At 41.1% G+C, this 14,043-nt stretch overlaps 1 protein-coding gene across 1 annotated transcript in view; it reads right to left on the reverse strand.

Moving 5' to 3' along the window:
- itgb4 (integrin, beta 4) overlaps positions 1-14,043 on the reverse strand; it is a 48,901-nt gene that overhangs the window by 32,669 nt on the left and 2,189 nt on the right. Inside the window, exons 2-15 of the mRNA XM_034149618.1 lie at positions 13,315-13,394; positions 12,556-12,638; positions 11,368-11,469; positions 10,784-10,988; positions 10,180-10,276; positions 8,088-8,259; positions 5,820-6,083; positions 5,078-5,167; positions 4,859-4,981; positions 4,211-4,378; positions 1,800-1,876; positions 1,272-1,480; positions 844-947; positions 96-191 (exon numbers count right to left, since the gene is read on the reverse strand). Of these exons, the coding sequence (XP_034005509.1) occupies positions 96-191; positions 844-947; positions 1,272-1,480; positions 1,800-1,876; positions 4,211-4,378; positions 4,859-4,981; positions 5,078-5,167; positions 5,820-6,083; positions 8,088-8,259; positions 10,180-10,276; positions 10,784-10,988; positions 11,368-11,469; positions 12,556-12,638; positions 13,315-13,387 (1,863 nt within the window). The 5' untranslated portion in view covers positions 13,388-13,394. The remainder of the gene's footprint in view (positions 1-95; positions 192-843; positions 948-1,271; positions 1,481-1,799; positions 1,877-4,210; positions 4,379-4,858; positions 4,982-5,077; positions 5,168-5,819; positions 6,084-8,087; positions 8,260-10,179; positions 10,277-10,783; positions 10,989-11,367; positions 11,470-12,555; positions 12,639-13,314; positions 13,395-14,043) is intronic.

The raw sequence follows: 14,043 nt of genomic DNA on the forward strand, positions 1-14,043 counted from the left end.
CACACACACACACACACACACACACACACTGCCTTGGAGTTAACACACTTTGGGTCATAATTAAATATACATGTTAATAAATAAAATCCACACACCTGGAAATTTGGCTCACAGGTTGCAGTCAATTCCATTGCAGATTCGGGACACACGCAGAGGCCACACACACATTTACCTCGCCCGTTACACAGACCCTGTTACAAATAAAGACAGGTGAATAGGGTAAACAAATTAACTAACAGATATCACCGTGAAACTTTGCCACCTCAGTACTGACATTAACACAATATTTCTTTGTATTACAAGTTTTCTGAAATGGTATGTTTAAATATGCAAATGAGGCATACTGCTAGCAAATATGCGATTATCCGGAACATAGATCTGTGTGCAGCTATAAATATGTTGAAGATATGCAAGACATATTTGAGGGGGGGCTTTCTGAGCCACCTATACAGTAAGTAAAAAGTGTGCAACTGAAATACCAAGAGTCACTTTTTACACACAGATTTGCCTTAAATCACACTACAGGTGAATAGGGTAGAATTTTAAACATACAGATATCGCCATGAAACTTCCCAACCTCATTACTCACATTAAGAAAGTTATTTTTTATATTACAAGTTTTCTGACAGCTTATGTTCAAATATGCAAATGAACACTTTTATAACAGTAACTTTTGCCGAATGTCGCAAAACAATTGGGATTTTGGTCTTTTTATTTTTACTTTTCGGAAAAAAGACATGCACAAAATAGCTCAAACTATCAAAACTGAACCGTGTATCTAAATTACATGTTTTCCTGTAGTGTATCACGTTAATCTGAAAACAGAAGTCGTTGTATACTCACTGCTTTTGAGTCCCGACAGGTCTCGGTGCTTTTGGGACATTCGCAGGCGTTCCCCTCCCACCCTTTAGCGCAGGCACAGCCACCCATAACACAGGAGCCATGGTCTGCAGAGAGAGGACACAAAGAGGGTTACAATGTCAGAAGTGTGTGTGTGAAAATATCAGTAGTAAAGTCTAAAAAACATGAATGACTTCATAGAAAGGAAAACATTAGAAAGGACAGCATGCTTTTCACTTTTGGTGGACATTTCATTCACTCTGAAAAAATGTTCCTGAAAAAACGATTAAAAAAGTTGTCGATTATTTTGCTGTTAATCCACCACTTTGTAAATCTGCAGCTCAAATCTACAGGAGAGTAAATACATGTTCATAGAGACCCCATGCACACCCCATCATTAACCCTCATTTGAACATGGAGAAAGCTGGTACCGTTGCACAGGAATCCTTGGTAGCGTTGACACTGGGTTTTGTCATACTGGCAGTACGGTCCCTCAAACTGGTCGGGGTTGTAGCAAACACAGGCGCCACAGGCCAAACAATCCCCCCGACCAGAGCAGGGCTCCGTCGTCCCCGGAGCGGTGCACTGGCTGATGTCTTTGGCTGAAGTGCTGGCCGAGCAGTTACAGAACGTACCCAACCTGAAGGAGAAACACAACGCAATATCTCAGGGACGCCGTGGATGCATTTTTTTGTGGATGATGGTTATTGAGATTTGACGTTCGTTCCATTCTTGTGAACGCAATATCTCAGGAAAGCCGGGAGGGAGAGTCTTCAAATTTGGTGCGGATGTTCATTTGGACTCAAGGATGATCTGATTAAAATGTGAAGGTTCAATGAGAATGTGATCAAATTTTATTCCCATTTCCGTGGATGGGATATTGCAGGAATGCCCACGAGGCGTTAACTCTAGTTTAATTCTTTATATAATAAAATAATAATTAATAATTAAAGACTCACCAGCCGTCAGAGCACTGACACTTCCCACACACAAGGTTTCCATTTGTATGACAAATGGCTGCTTTAGGGAGGATAGTCTGGAGGAAAGAGAAAACTGAAATGAATACCATGAAGACATGTGACATGCTTTTTGTGCGTTTAAGTGACAGGTGATACTTTCATTCTTGAATAATCTAACTATTATTATCTAAATTAAAACAAAAGTCTATAAATGGTTGAAAAAGGAAAATAATTGCCAAGGTTATGTGTTGTTTGTCATTGTCAATTGTGTATAAAACAGAGAAAACTCCGTATTTAAAGCAAAAATAACTGAATTTTCTAAAATGTTTGCATTAAAGATGAACCTAAGTTCACTTATCCAAAGACAAAGGAGACATTAGGATGAATCCACCATGAAGCAATGTGAAACAAAGCATATTTAGCGCGTGTTTTTGGTGTGTTTAAGGCCCCGGCTCCACGGGAACGCATACGGCAAAACGCATAGGATTAACGCAAACGCAAACGCCAAAAAGCTTCCGCCCACACGCAATATACACCGGATAGTGTCTGTTCACACGAGACAGCTCCGTTTACTAGAGATGGGCGAGTCCTGATTCATCCGGATCATTAACCCGGATCCTAGAAATGAGCTGGTCGTGACGAGTCTCCCCTCTCCATTAACCCGAGTCCTTTGAGTCCCACACTTGGTGTGACGTACAAATTAAAACTATAAATTGCGTCACTCGCTACTCTCTTTATAACATGTAAAATCACATTACAACGTACCCCAAGTCCATCTGCCTACCCTTTAGCAAGTATACAGGATAGCTGCCTGAAGTGATCGTTTGGCTCAGGGGAGGGGATGCGGATCAGTGAAACTTCCTGCAGACTCATGGGGACTCAGAGGAGCCGACGGCTCCAACAGCAGACTCGCAGATTCGCAGATTCGCAGATTTGCAAATCCTGACTCGCTGCAACACACAGCAGATCAGACTCGTGCGGACTCGGAGCCGTAACCATATAGCAGCAGATCCAGAGATCCAGCAGACTCGTCCTCATGCACGAGTCCACAGCAGACTCAGATTCGCCAAATCGCAAAATAACCCTTTTTTTTGTGATCAACATTTTTTATTAAAGCAAAATACACTGTGTAGCGGAGGTTAATATAACGTCAGTTTAATAGATAGATAGATAGATCGTACTTTATTGCTCCCAAATTGGGAAATTGTTGTTACAGCAGCATAAAAGGCATTTTACAATAAAACAAAACTACAAAATATACAAGAATAGAAATAAAAATAAAATATAAAATATACATGTCGAAATAGAAAATATACATGCAGATATTATATATATATATATATATACAAATATATATATATATTCAAAATATATGGAATAATAATATGCTCGTGAAATGCAACAACTTTTCGGCTTCACCGATAGGATTTCTACGGTCTTGGTGATGCTGACTCATATGACTCAAATGACTCGTATGATCCGGATCTCTTCAATGACTGACTCAGAAGACCCTGAGTCCGTAAAATGATCCGGATTTGCCATCTCTACTGTTTACATCCAAACGCTGGGAAAGCTGCAGTACATATGCCGAGCCTGTACGTGGCGCTGTAACTTCCTCCACAAAAGCAGCGAAGAAGAATGGTTGTCATGGCTGCACTTCTGTTTATTCTCCTTGGTGGGGGCCGAGGGATCCGGGCAGAGTTTTTCGCCGGTCAGCGTGTGTTAAAGTTTAAATCTTCCGGACAAAATGATAAAAGTGCCGGTCAAAGGTCTTCTTTGTTATTTATTGAGCTTTAAAACAAATGAATAACGACTCTATATAATGATATATAATAATAAAATACACGGAGCCTCTCTTTTTCCACTCTTCTGACAGTGTCAGTGTCTGTCTCATGCAGCAGCTGATCCAGTAATGATGACTCGACAGTAAAAATAAACATATTTATAACTAGTTTAGTTTGAGAGGTAATTAAAATAGCTAAGGGTGATGATCTGACTTGAAGTGTGTGTTTTGCTCCCTGCATCACAGCGGCAGGAGCTGCGTGTCTCCGTCCTGTCAGATTAGACTTCACTCGCGTTTATGTCCATATCGAGATAAAGATAAATAATCTGAATTCAGTGTGCAGTGTACTTTTGCGGGGGTGAGCAGCAGAGGTGGGGAGAGGCGGGGCTATTGCGTCATCATTATCAGAAACGGATGACCGTATAGGCGACCACACGGCCCCGTTGGACCCCCCAGAGCGCTCCGTTCCCAGATCTATCCACCTTTGGACCCGTTGTCGTTTGCAGGGTCCGTTTCTAACGTTCCGTTACGGCGTCGTGTTAAAGGGCTATACGCAAGAGAAATATGCGGATTCAACCCGTTTTCGTTCCCGTGGAGCCTAGGCCTAAGTGTTATAAAGTGTGTGTACCTTCTCACAGTCGCAGGTCGGACACAGAATGGAGGCGTCAACGTTTAGGCCGGCATTGAAGGTTGTTGGTTTGACTCTCATTACCCCCTCTTTGTCGGCCTGATCAGACTCACAGACCGGATTGTCATCGAGCATTCGGTGGGCTTTGACTCGCATCCGGAAATCTCCCTGGAAAACACACACACACACACACACACACACACACACACACACACACACACACACACACACACACACACACACACACACACACACACACACACACACACACACACACACACACACACACACACACACACACCACACACACACACACAAACACACACATTAGAAAGGCAATGTTGGACTTCTTGACAACAGGTGACTGCCACCCTATGAATAATAAGTGAACAGTTGAGAACGAATCTTGCAGATTTGAGGGAACATATATCTGAATATCTTCAAATCCAACAGTATTTTGAAGAATACCTTTAAAGGAGACAAGCAAAATCCCACTGTTACCTTGATTAAAGTACACAAAATATAGGTACAAAAGTCGTTTTAAGACATTTCGATATTGAAATTGATAGAAAATGGTGGGACATGTTGCAACCTTAAAAAATGTGCTGAATTCATGTGTGGTTTTTTCCCGTCTGTTCTTCTGCTTACTATTTTTCCAGGGTTGAAGTTAAAGGCTCCGAATTGTTTGACGACATTATCTTTGGTCAGGAACTCCGTCTCAAAAGCCTTCGGTTTGTTCGCTGCACGGATGCTCATCTTAGACCGGATGTTCTGTAAGAGTTAGAGGACAAATCAATCAGAAGATGCGCAGAGTGCCAACAACTGCAAACGCCTCCACCTTTGAACACTTGTTAGAAGACGTTGTACCTGGAAGGCGGTAGTCATGATTTCCAGCATATTGGACGAGTCCTCTGACAGCAGACCGACCTCAGCGATGGGGAAATACTCTTTGAGTTTCTGCACAAAGGACAACAAAATAAATCCATGATCTAAAACTCAACAGTCTGTCTCCAGAACCTAATGATCCGATCCAAAATGCAACGAGTTCTTCTTTGGCCAATTCTACATCTGCCCACAAAAGAAAGGAAATCAGATTAAACTGAAAAATATCCTTCTTGTTAGAGAGTAATAATAAAACAACCAATCAGGAGGCCACTATACCATTCTTCTTCAGAAGGGTGCTTTTAGAAAATAAAATACGCAAATAGCATTTTTTTCAACTCCATTTCCATTTACCTCCATTCTATTGGGGGGCAGGGAGATATCTAGGGGACTTATACATCAAAACAAGAGGAACATAATTGTCTAAAACCTACAAAAAACCACCCCATTGGTGTAAAAAAAAGCAGTGCTGGAAGTGTTTTGGGCTGTGATACTTTATGATAAAAAACATTCAATCATACAAACAAATATACGTAAAAAAAAAAAATTCAAGATGCAATGAAATCAATAACCAAACTATACAGAAATCCGTTAAAACTGACAAAACTGATAAAGAACAATTGTTGTTTGTGGTTAGCTGTGCAAATTGATGAACCATTAACCTCCATTCTATTGGGGTGCAATACGTACAACCCAATACGTGGAGGAAACCTAGATAACCCCCCACCTCGTAGTAGGTGTAGGAGTGGTTTGTGACGGCGAAGACGGGGATGATGTTGTGATCTCCCAACACACGGATCAATGTGGGAATGGACGGATAATCCTGGTGAATGTCCTCTGTGTATTTTTCGTTAGCGTCGAGGTGGCATTGCTCGTCGTTTCGCTTCAGGATCCCCGACAGGACGTTCATGCCGTCGGTCTCGTAGTGGAAGGCCGACTCGGTGGAGAACACCAGCAGGTGAGTGCTGTGGTCGCGCCAGCCGATCTGGTCCTGGAAACAGAAAACCAGTAAAGAGGTGTTAGAAAAATCTCACTGGTCCCCGGCTTGAGCTTCAATCTCAGGATCCATGTATTTGTGATCCTCTCCAGAATGGAAGGAGTCATCACATACAGAGCATCAACTAGTTCCTGAACAGTGTCCTTCACATGCTGATATCCAAGAGAGGGAGTTACACAGTCACAAGATGGAGGAATACCGGTTCTTCTAAGTAATCATACATCCTGTCATGAACAAAATACTAAGTTTTTTCTCAAAATGTTGGTTTTTGACTATTTCTCAAAATTCTGACTTTTTCTCAAAATTCTGACTTTTTCTCAAAATCTCAAAATTCTGATTTTTTTCTCAAAATCTCAAAATTCTGACTTTTTTCTCAAAATCTCAAAATTCTGACTTTTTACTCAAAATCTCAAAATTCTGACTTTTTTCCCCAAAATCTCAAAAAAGTAGTCATCACATACAGAGCATCAAGTAGTTCCTGAACAGTGTCCTTCACATGCTGATATCCAAGAGAGGGAGTTACACAGTCACAAAATGGAGGAATAGAAAGCAGTATTCAATGTTTACTTCAGATTAGCTCCACGTCAGAAATGATCATGCTTGTCATATGTCTATCTCCATAGAGGCTGAATCATCATGTTAATCACATAGCTATCATATGCCTCAAACAGTCCTGATGCTCTTCTAGGTAATCAGACATCCTGTCATGTTCACAGCTACAGTTGGGATACCTTTGTTATCATGTTACTCTCATGTTGGAAGAGGACATTCAGTGTTTTCCCAACAGGAGGGAAAAGGGAGTGTTTGTTAGAAGAGATTACGGATATTAAAAGATGCAGGTATTTTTGGTTATCGATTTTTCTTTGTTAACAAGATTCTTAAAACCGCATTCTTTTTTTTGGGCCACTTGGGGGTAGCAGAAACAAAACAGAAACATATATATATTTATATTATCACCTTTTGAAAAACGGTTTCTCAATTTGTGTGTCTTTGGAGTAATTTGTTGTCTTTCTGTAAATGTACCTCCAATTCCTAAAAGTATCATTTTTGTCTCTCTGTGGAATTTGAGGTCGTTTTGTGTCTCTTTGCAGTCATTTATTGTCTTTCTGTAGTCATGTTTGTCTCCTTGTAGTCAATGTGTGTCTATTTGACACACATGTATTTCTTTGTGGTAGTTTTGTTGTGGTGATTCAACACAGTCTCACGGCATTTCGTGTTATAGTCACGAAATTAATCTATTGATTCGTGTTCCCCAACACGATTTCGCAATTGTTTTCGTGTCACACAGAACGATTTTAAAAGCAATGTAAATAATAACAAATTAGAAGGAAAAAGAGACTAAAAGAAATACAGATGTCAGTATTCTGAGGCTCTGAGCCATTTATTTTCCTCGCAGACGGCAAAAAAACTCCGACATTATACAATTTAAAATAAAAGGGATAGGGTTAGGCTTAGGGTAAGATATTGAGTAAGAATATGTTTTTATGAACCACACAGCTTCTGGTCTTCCAAGACCCGACCGGACAAAACGACGTGGTGCAGGCACGAAACATACTACCAATAGAAATACATTGCTTTTAAAATCGTTCTGTGTGACACGAAAAAAAGGGGGAAATCGTGTTGGTGAACACGAATCAATAGATTACATTAATTTTGTGACTATAACACGAAATGCCGTGAGACTGGGTTGGGGGATTTTATCTCTCTCTTGTTATTTGTGTGTCTCTTTGTGGTCATTTTGTCTCTTTTCCCTGCAACCCCATTCAGAAATCATGCCATAATTGGATATATCTAATTGAGAAAAGGTGTGTTTTATTGCTTCAAAGTTAAATACTTCATTAGTAATAAATTGTGTTTATCTTTTCCCTGTAAAGTAATACAGTAGTATTAACAGAGAATACACCTTCCATCCAGTCTCTGTTTTTGGAGAGAGGTATGCATTTTTTGGGCAATTGTATTCAGAGCAACATGTGTTTTGTATTGAGTTTTCTGACTAACCTTACAAACTGCTGCCTGCAGTATGGCATCAAAACCTCCTTCGGGAGCGTCCAGGTTTCCAGAAATCCTCTCCTCCTGGAGCTCATCGTTGAAGAACTTTACGTTGTTCGTTAGCCTGATGACGTTTTGGAAAGAGAACGGAGGGTCGCTGTCCGGCCATGGCTTTTCGAGTCTGAGAAGAAGGAAATTAGCACATTAAGATTGAACTACCATTTGTTTAGAGTGCTGTAGAGATGTCGTATTTCTGTGTTGGACCTTGAAGGCAGCATCTCCCTGGTTCAATGGGATTTTTCCATTGGATTTTGGTTTATTGCAGAAAATAATCTTACGCAGCGTCCACACGGAGTGCGTTGAAGCTTGCCGGCAGGCGTGTCTGAAGCTCGACCAATAACCAATGACATGAATCTCCCGCCCCGGACACACAAGCACGCGGTTTGATTGGCTAGAGCTTGTACTGGCATATGATTTGATTGGCTGACGCTTCCGTCGAAGCTTCAAAAGTTGAACATTGCTCAACTTTTGAAGCGAGCAACGCGAGCGAAGCGACGCGAGCGACGCGACGCGAGCAAAGCGAAGCTCCCACAATGCAGTTCAGCAAAGTATGACATCACCCCATTCAAAGTGAATGGGCAGAAGCGTTGAAGCTTCAACGCACGCCGCCGTGTGGACGGGCCGTTAACGTTTATGATATTTACACGTTTAGTTCATCAGGATAATCTCCACATATTAACAACACTTTATGATTACTGAAGTAAAAAGCTAATGTTGGGCTATAAAGGAACTACAGCACGGTCACATGACTTCACGTCACCACCGCTAAGCTAAAGGAGGCTAATGTTGGGCTATAAAGGAACTACAGCACGGTCACATGACTTCACGTCACCACCGCTAAGCTAAAGGAGGCTAATGTTGGGCTATAAAGGAACTACAGCACGGTCACATGACTTCACGTCACCACCGCTAAGCTAAAGGTGGCTAATGTTGGGCTATAAAGGAACTACAGCACGGTCACATGACTTCACGTCACCACCGCTAAGCTAAAGGAGGCTAATGTTGGGCTATAAAGGAACTACAGCACGGTCACATGACTTCACGTCACCACCGCTAAGCTAAAGGTGGCTAATGTTGGGCTATAAAGGAACTACAGCACGGTCACATGACTTCACGTCACCACCGCTAAGCTAAAGGAGGCTAATGTTGGGCTGTAAAGGAACTACAGCACGGTCACATTACTTCACGTCTCCACCTCTAAGCTAAAGGTGGCTAATGTTGGGCTATAAAGGAACTACAGCAGGGTCACATGACTTCACGTCACCACCGCTAAGCTAAAGGTGGCTAATGTTGGGCTATAAAGGAACTACAGCACGGTCACATGACTTCACGTCACCACCGCTAAGCTAAAGGAGGCTAATGTTGGGCTATAAAGGAACTACAGCACGGTCACATGACTTCACGTCACCACCGCTAAGCTAAAGGAGGCTAATGTTGGGCTATAAAGGAACTACAGCACGGTCACATGACTTCACGTCACCACCGCTAAGCTAAAGGTGGCTAATGTTGGGCTATAAAGGAACTACAGCACGGTCACATGACTTCACGTCACCACCGCTAAGCTAAAGGAGGCTAATGTTGGGCTATAAAGGAACTACGGCACGGTCACATGACTTCACGTCACCACCGCTAAGCTAAAGGTGGCTAATGTTGGGCTATAAAGGAACTACAGCACGGTCACATGACTTCACGTCACCACCGCTAAGCTAAAGGTGGCTAATGTTGGGCTATAAAGGAACTACAGCACGGTCACATGACTTCACGTCACCACCGCTAAGCTAAAGGAGGCTAATGTTGGGCGTGATGACGTTTAGTCATCTCATTTAGACACTTGTTAGCAACCGCCTTTTTTTTTATTCCCCAGTGGGGTATCTACTGACAGATTTTATGCCCCTTTTTAACAAAAACACATTAAAAAAAACGTTGACTTCGAGACGAGGGAACAGGAAGTGCTAAAATGATGACTCCTCTCAGGGTTTCAGGACTCATTCCTGCATCGTTTTTATGCCTAAATTAGTTCAAGTCAGATTTGTTTCCTTACTTCTCAGGCCTCATGTCCGTCTGCGGCTCGATCACTTTGTCCACAAACTTCCCAAACCCAATGGTGAAGTTATCCGACAGAGTAGGAACCTTCTTAGCTACAGAAGGAAAACACCATCAGTATTACAGTTTCTCCGTCATCACATTACACAGGTGGGAAAAGTATTCAGATTCTTAATAACACACTGTAAAAATACTACATTTCCAGTTTAAGTACAGTATCGAGAATGGTACTAACAAGTATTTAAGTACGATTTGGAAAATGTATGTAAAGCATTCAGAGTAAAAGTACTCAATCGTCACATTTAATAAGCTCAAACTCCAATTAATAATTCCAATTAACTTTCTGTTAACCCACTCGTGGTTTGAGCTACTTAAATATAATGTTGATTATATAATATACATCATTTATATAATGTTTAAGTGTGAAAATCTGAATGTATGAAGTAACTAGTAAATAAATCTGAGTAAAAAGTACAACATTGGCTTCCAAAATGTAGTAGAGAAAACATATATATTAGTATAAAATGAAAATACATGTACCTCAAAAGCGTACTTCAGCATAGTACTTGAGTAAATGTACTTTCCATCACCAACATGCTCACCCAGCTCTTCGCCCATATTCTTCAAGCTGTCCAAATCGTCCGCCATGGAGTTGGAGAAGTCCATGAGGATGTAGAGATCCAGAGGACCTTTAGTCGGAGCGAACACCTCCACGTCCACCATCTTCTCCTCTCCGGGCAGAAGGCTCATGGTCATCATCTGAGGAGAGACCTGAGACTGAGAGAGCGCCATGTTGATCCTCTGGTTCTGAGGAGAGACAAAGGGAACCGTCAGGATGTATACGCTTTGTTTTGATTTAATAATGTTGTATAATAACGTGCAATTACGTATCTGCTACTACGTTTTTTTGCACTACTCAATACTGCTCGTCACTGTACAGTATTTTACGTTAATGATATGACCGTCTGTAGATATTTAATTGCTCTTTTTACTGCACTGTTAGTGCAGTTTTATTATTATACTGCTGTGTTTATTGTCTTTTTGTAACTCTGGCACAACAATTGCAATTACAACATGGTTTGCAGGTGTTGTTGATGAGGACATATTTCACAAGAAGAGAGAGAGTTATGATTTCATATTTTAACAAGGACTTTAAAAATGGAGGAATGATTGTTAGAAGACTTACTTTTTCAATCTTCATGCTGCTCGAGGCCGTTATCGCCGCCCCAGCGCTGCAGCCGTGAGCGATTATATTGGCGTACAGATCACAGCGAGGGCCGTTAAACATCTGAGGAAAGAAGGAGGGTTTTTATTTTAATGTGATTCACAAATTGAGTCTGATGGTTGATTCTGGCCCTTGGAAATGTGAGCAAAGTGTCCAAAAGTTATAATGAAACCAGAGCCCAGTCTGCTGTGATTGGTCAACAGCTTAGAGATGTCCCGCCCCCTTAGCCTATCACTTACAATGTGTTGGTGTGCTAGCCAATAGAAGTGTTAGTGTAACATAGTGATGTCACCATGTTCAGGAAGTAAACAAAGGAGTCCAATGGATGTGTTTGTAATTCGTGATAGTGGGCTAATTGAATAAAGTTTGATTTGATTTAATAATTTTATTAAGTGGAAGTAGAAATACTTTTTAACGTATCTGTAGAAAATACTTTAAATTAAGGGATTTATTTTAAGTGAAAAGAGGTTGAAGAGATGTTTCCATAATGGCACATTTCTTCCAGAAATCAGACTCAATAACAGAGGACATTTTTTTAAGCAAATTATTTGTATTTTTCTTAACAATTCTAGCGCATTGCTACAATGAAATGTACGTAGATACAATAAAATTCATGGTACGCTAAAAAGGACAATGTGGGTAAAATAGTGAATGTCCTCTTCCAACATGAGAGTAACATGATAACAAAGGTATCCCAACTGTAGCTGTGAACATGACAGGATGTATGATTACCTAGAAGAGCATCAGGACTGTTTGAGGCATATGATAGCTATGTGATTAACATGATGATTCAGCCTCTATGGAGATAGACATATGACAAGCATGCTCATTTCTGACGTGGAGCTAATCTGAAGTAAACATTGAATACTGCTTTCTATTCCTCCATCTTGTGACTGTGTAACTCCCTCTCTTGGATATCAGCATGTGAAGGACACTGCTCAGGAACTACTTGATGCTCTGTATGTGATGACTACTTCCATTCTGGAGAGGATCACAGATACATGGATCCTGAGATTGAAGCTCAAGCCGGGGACCAGGGAGATTTTTCTGACAGAAAACAATGCAGCATATCTGTGGGATGACAGCCACATGATTTCGAAGGATTGACAGATTTTAGTCACGTTTTTGTATTGTTTTTTGTGCCCGTACCTCATCAGGGCAGTATGCGCAGCCCACCGCCGCCTGAAGGCACTGGGAGCAGCTTTTGGCTCTGGAGGCGAAGCAGTAGTTCTCTGGAGGAGAGAAACACAAAAATGAGATTCAAACCCAGAGAGCATAGCTAGCATACCTGCGGTAACACGCAGCAGACTCTGGCACAACGTCGGGTTCATCCTGACAGCGCTTTGAATCAAAAACAAATGCTGGAAGAAAAACAGTAGCTAGGGTAGATACATCTAAATATCAAGAGAGTCCTGATCTTTGTATCTGTGTAGGCAGAGGAGGTAGAAGTACTCAGATGTTGTACTTGAGTAAAAGTAGAAGTACTCAGATGTTGTACTTGAGTAAAAGTAGAAGTACTCAGATCTTGTACTTGAGTAAAAGTAGAAGTACTCAGATCTTGTACTTGAGTAAAAGTAGAAGTACCAGAGTGTAGGAATACTCTGTTACAGTCAAAGTCCTGCATTCAAAATGTTCCTCAAGTAAAAGTATAAAAGTATTCTCATCAAAATATAGTTAAAGTAGCGACAGTAAAAGTAGTGATTGTGCAGATTGGTCCATTTCAGAATAATATATATGATATGTTTTATAATGATTGATCATGAAAGTGTTCTCAAAGCTGGTAAAGGTGCAGCTAGTTTGAATGACTTTGTATACTGCAGGGTAGCTTGTGAATTTACTCCAGGTGGAGTTATTTGGTTTGCAGTGAAATAAAAACAGGTGTGTTTTATAACCCGGGTGTTTTCTCACCTTCAGCGTAGCAGCAGGTCAGCAGCACGGCTAACAGCCCGAGCTGCGAGAGACGCAACGACCATCTCCCCATCTCCTTCCTGCAACACAAACAAATACATTCACACATGCACAAAAAAAAAAAAAAGTTATATTCAGAGAGAGAGACTTTCCCCTCCGGTGATTTCTCTGCAGATAAAGGTGTAACTTAAACCACCTGTACTTTCCCTCAGAAAGACACTGTGTACTTTCAGAAACTACAAGCAGCCTACTTTAAAGAGTCCTCTCCTGCTGATGTTCAGGTGTATATCAGTATGTAGTGTCTCTACTTTAAAGAGTCCTCTCCTGCTGATGTTCAGGTGTATATCAGTATGTAGTGTCTCTACTTTAAAGAGTCCTCTCCTGCTGATGTTCAGGTGTATATCAGTATGTAGTGTCTCTACTTTAAAGAGTCCTCTCCTGCTGATGTTCAGGTGTATATCAGTATGTAGTGTCTCTACTTTAAAGAGTCCTCTCCTGCTGATGTTCAGGTGTATATCAGTATGTAGTGTCTCTACTTTAAAGAGTCCTCTCCTGCTGATGTTCAGGTGTTTATCAGTGTGTAGTGTCTCTACTTTAAAGAGTCCTCTCCTGCTGATGTTCAGGTGTATATCAGTATGTAGTGTCTCTACTTTAAAGAGTCCTCTCCTGCTGATGTTCAGGTGTTTATCAGTGTGTAGTGTCTCTACTTTAAAGAGTCCTCTCCTGCTG

This window comes from Trematomus bernacchii, unplaced genomic scaffold, assembly GCF_902827165.1.
Source record: "Trematomus bernacchii unplaced genomic scaffold, fTreBer1.1, whole genome shotgun sequence".
NCBI classification, from domain to species: domain Eukaryota; kingdom Metazoa; phylum Chordata; class Actinopteri; order Perciformes; family Nototheniidae; genus Trematomus; species Trematomus bernacchii.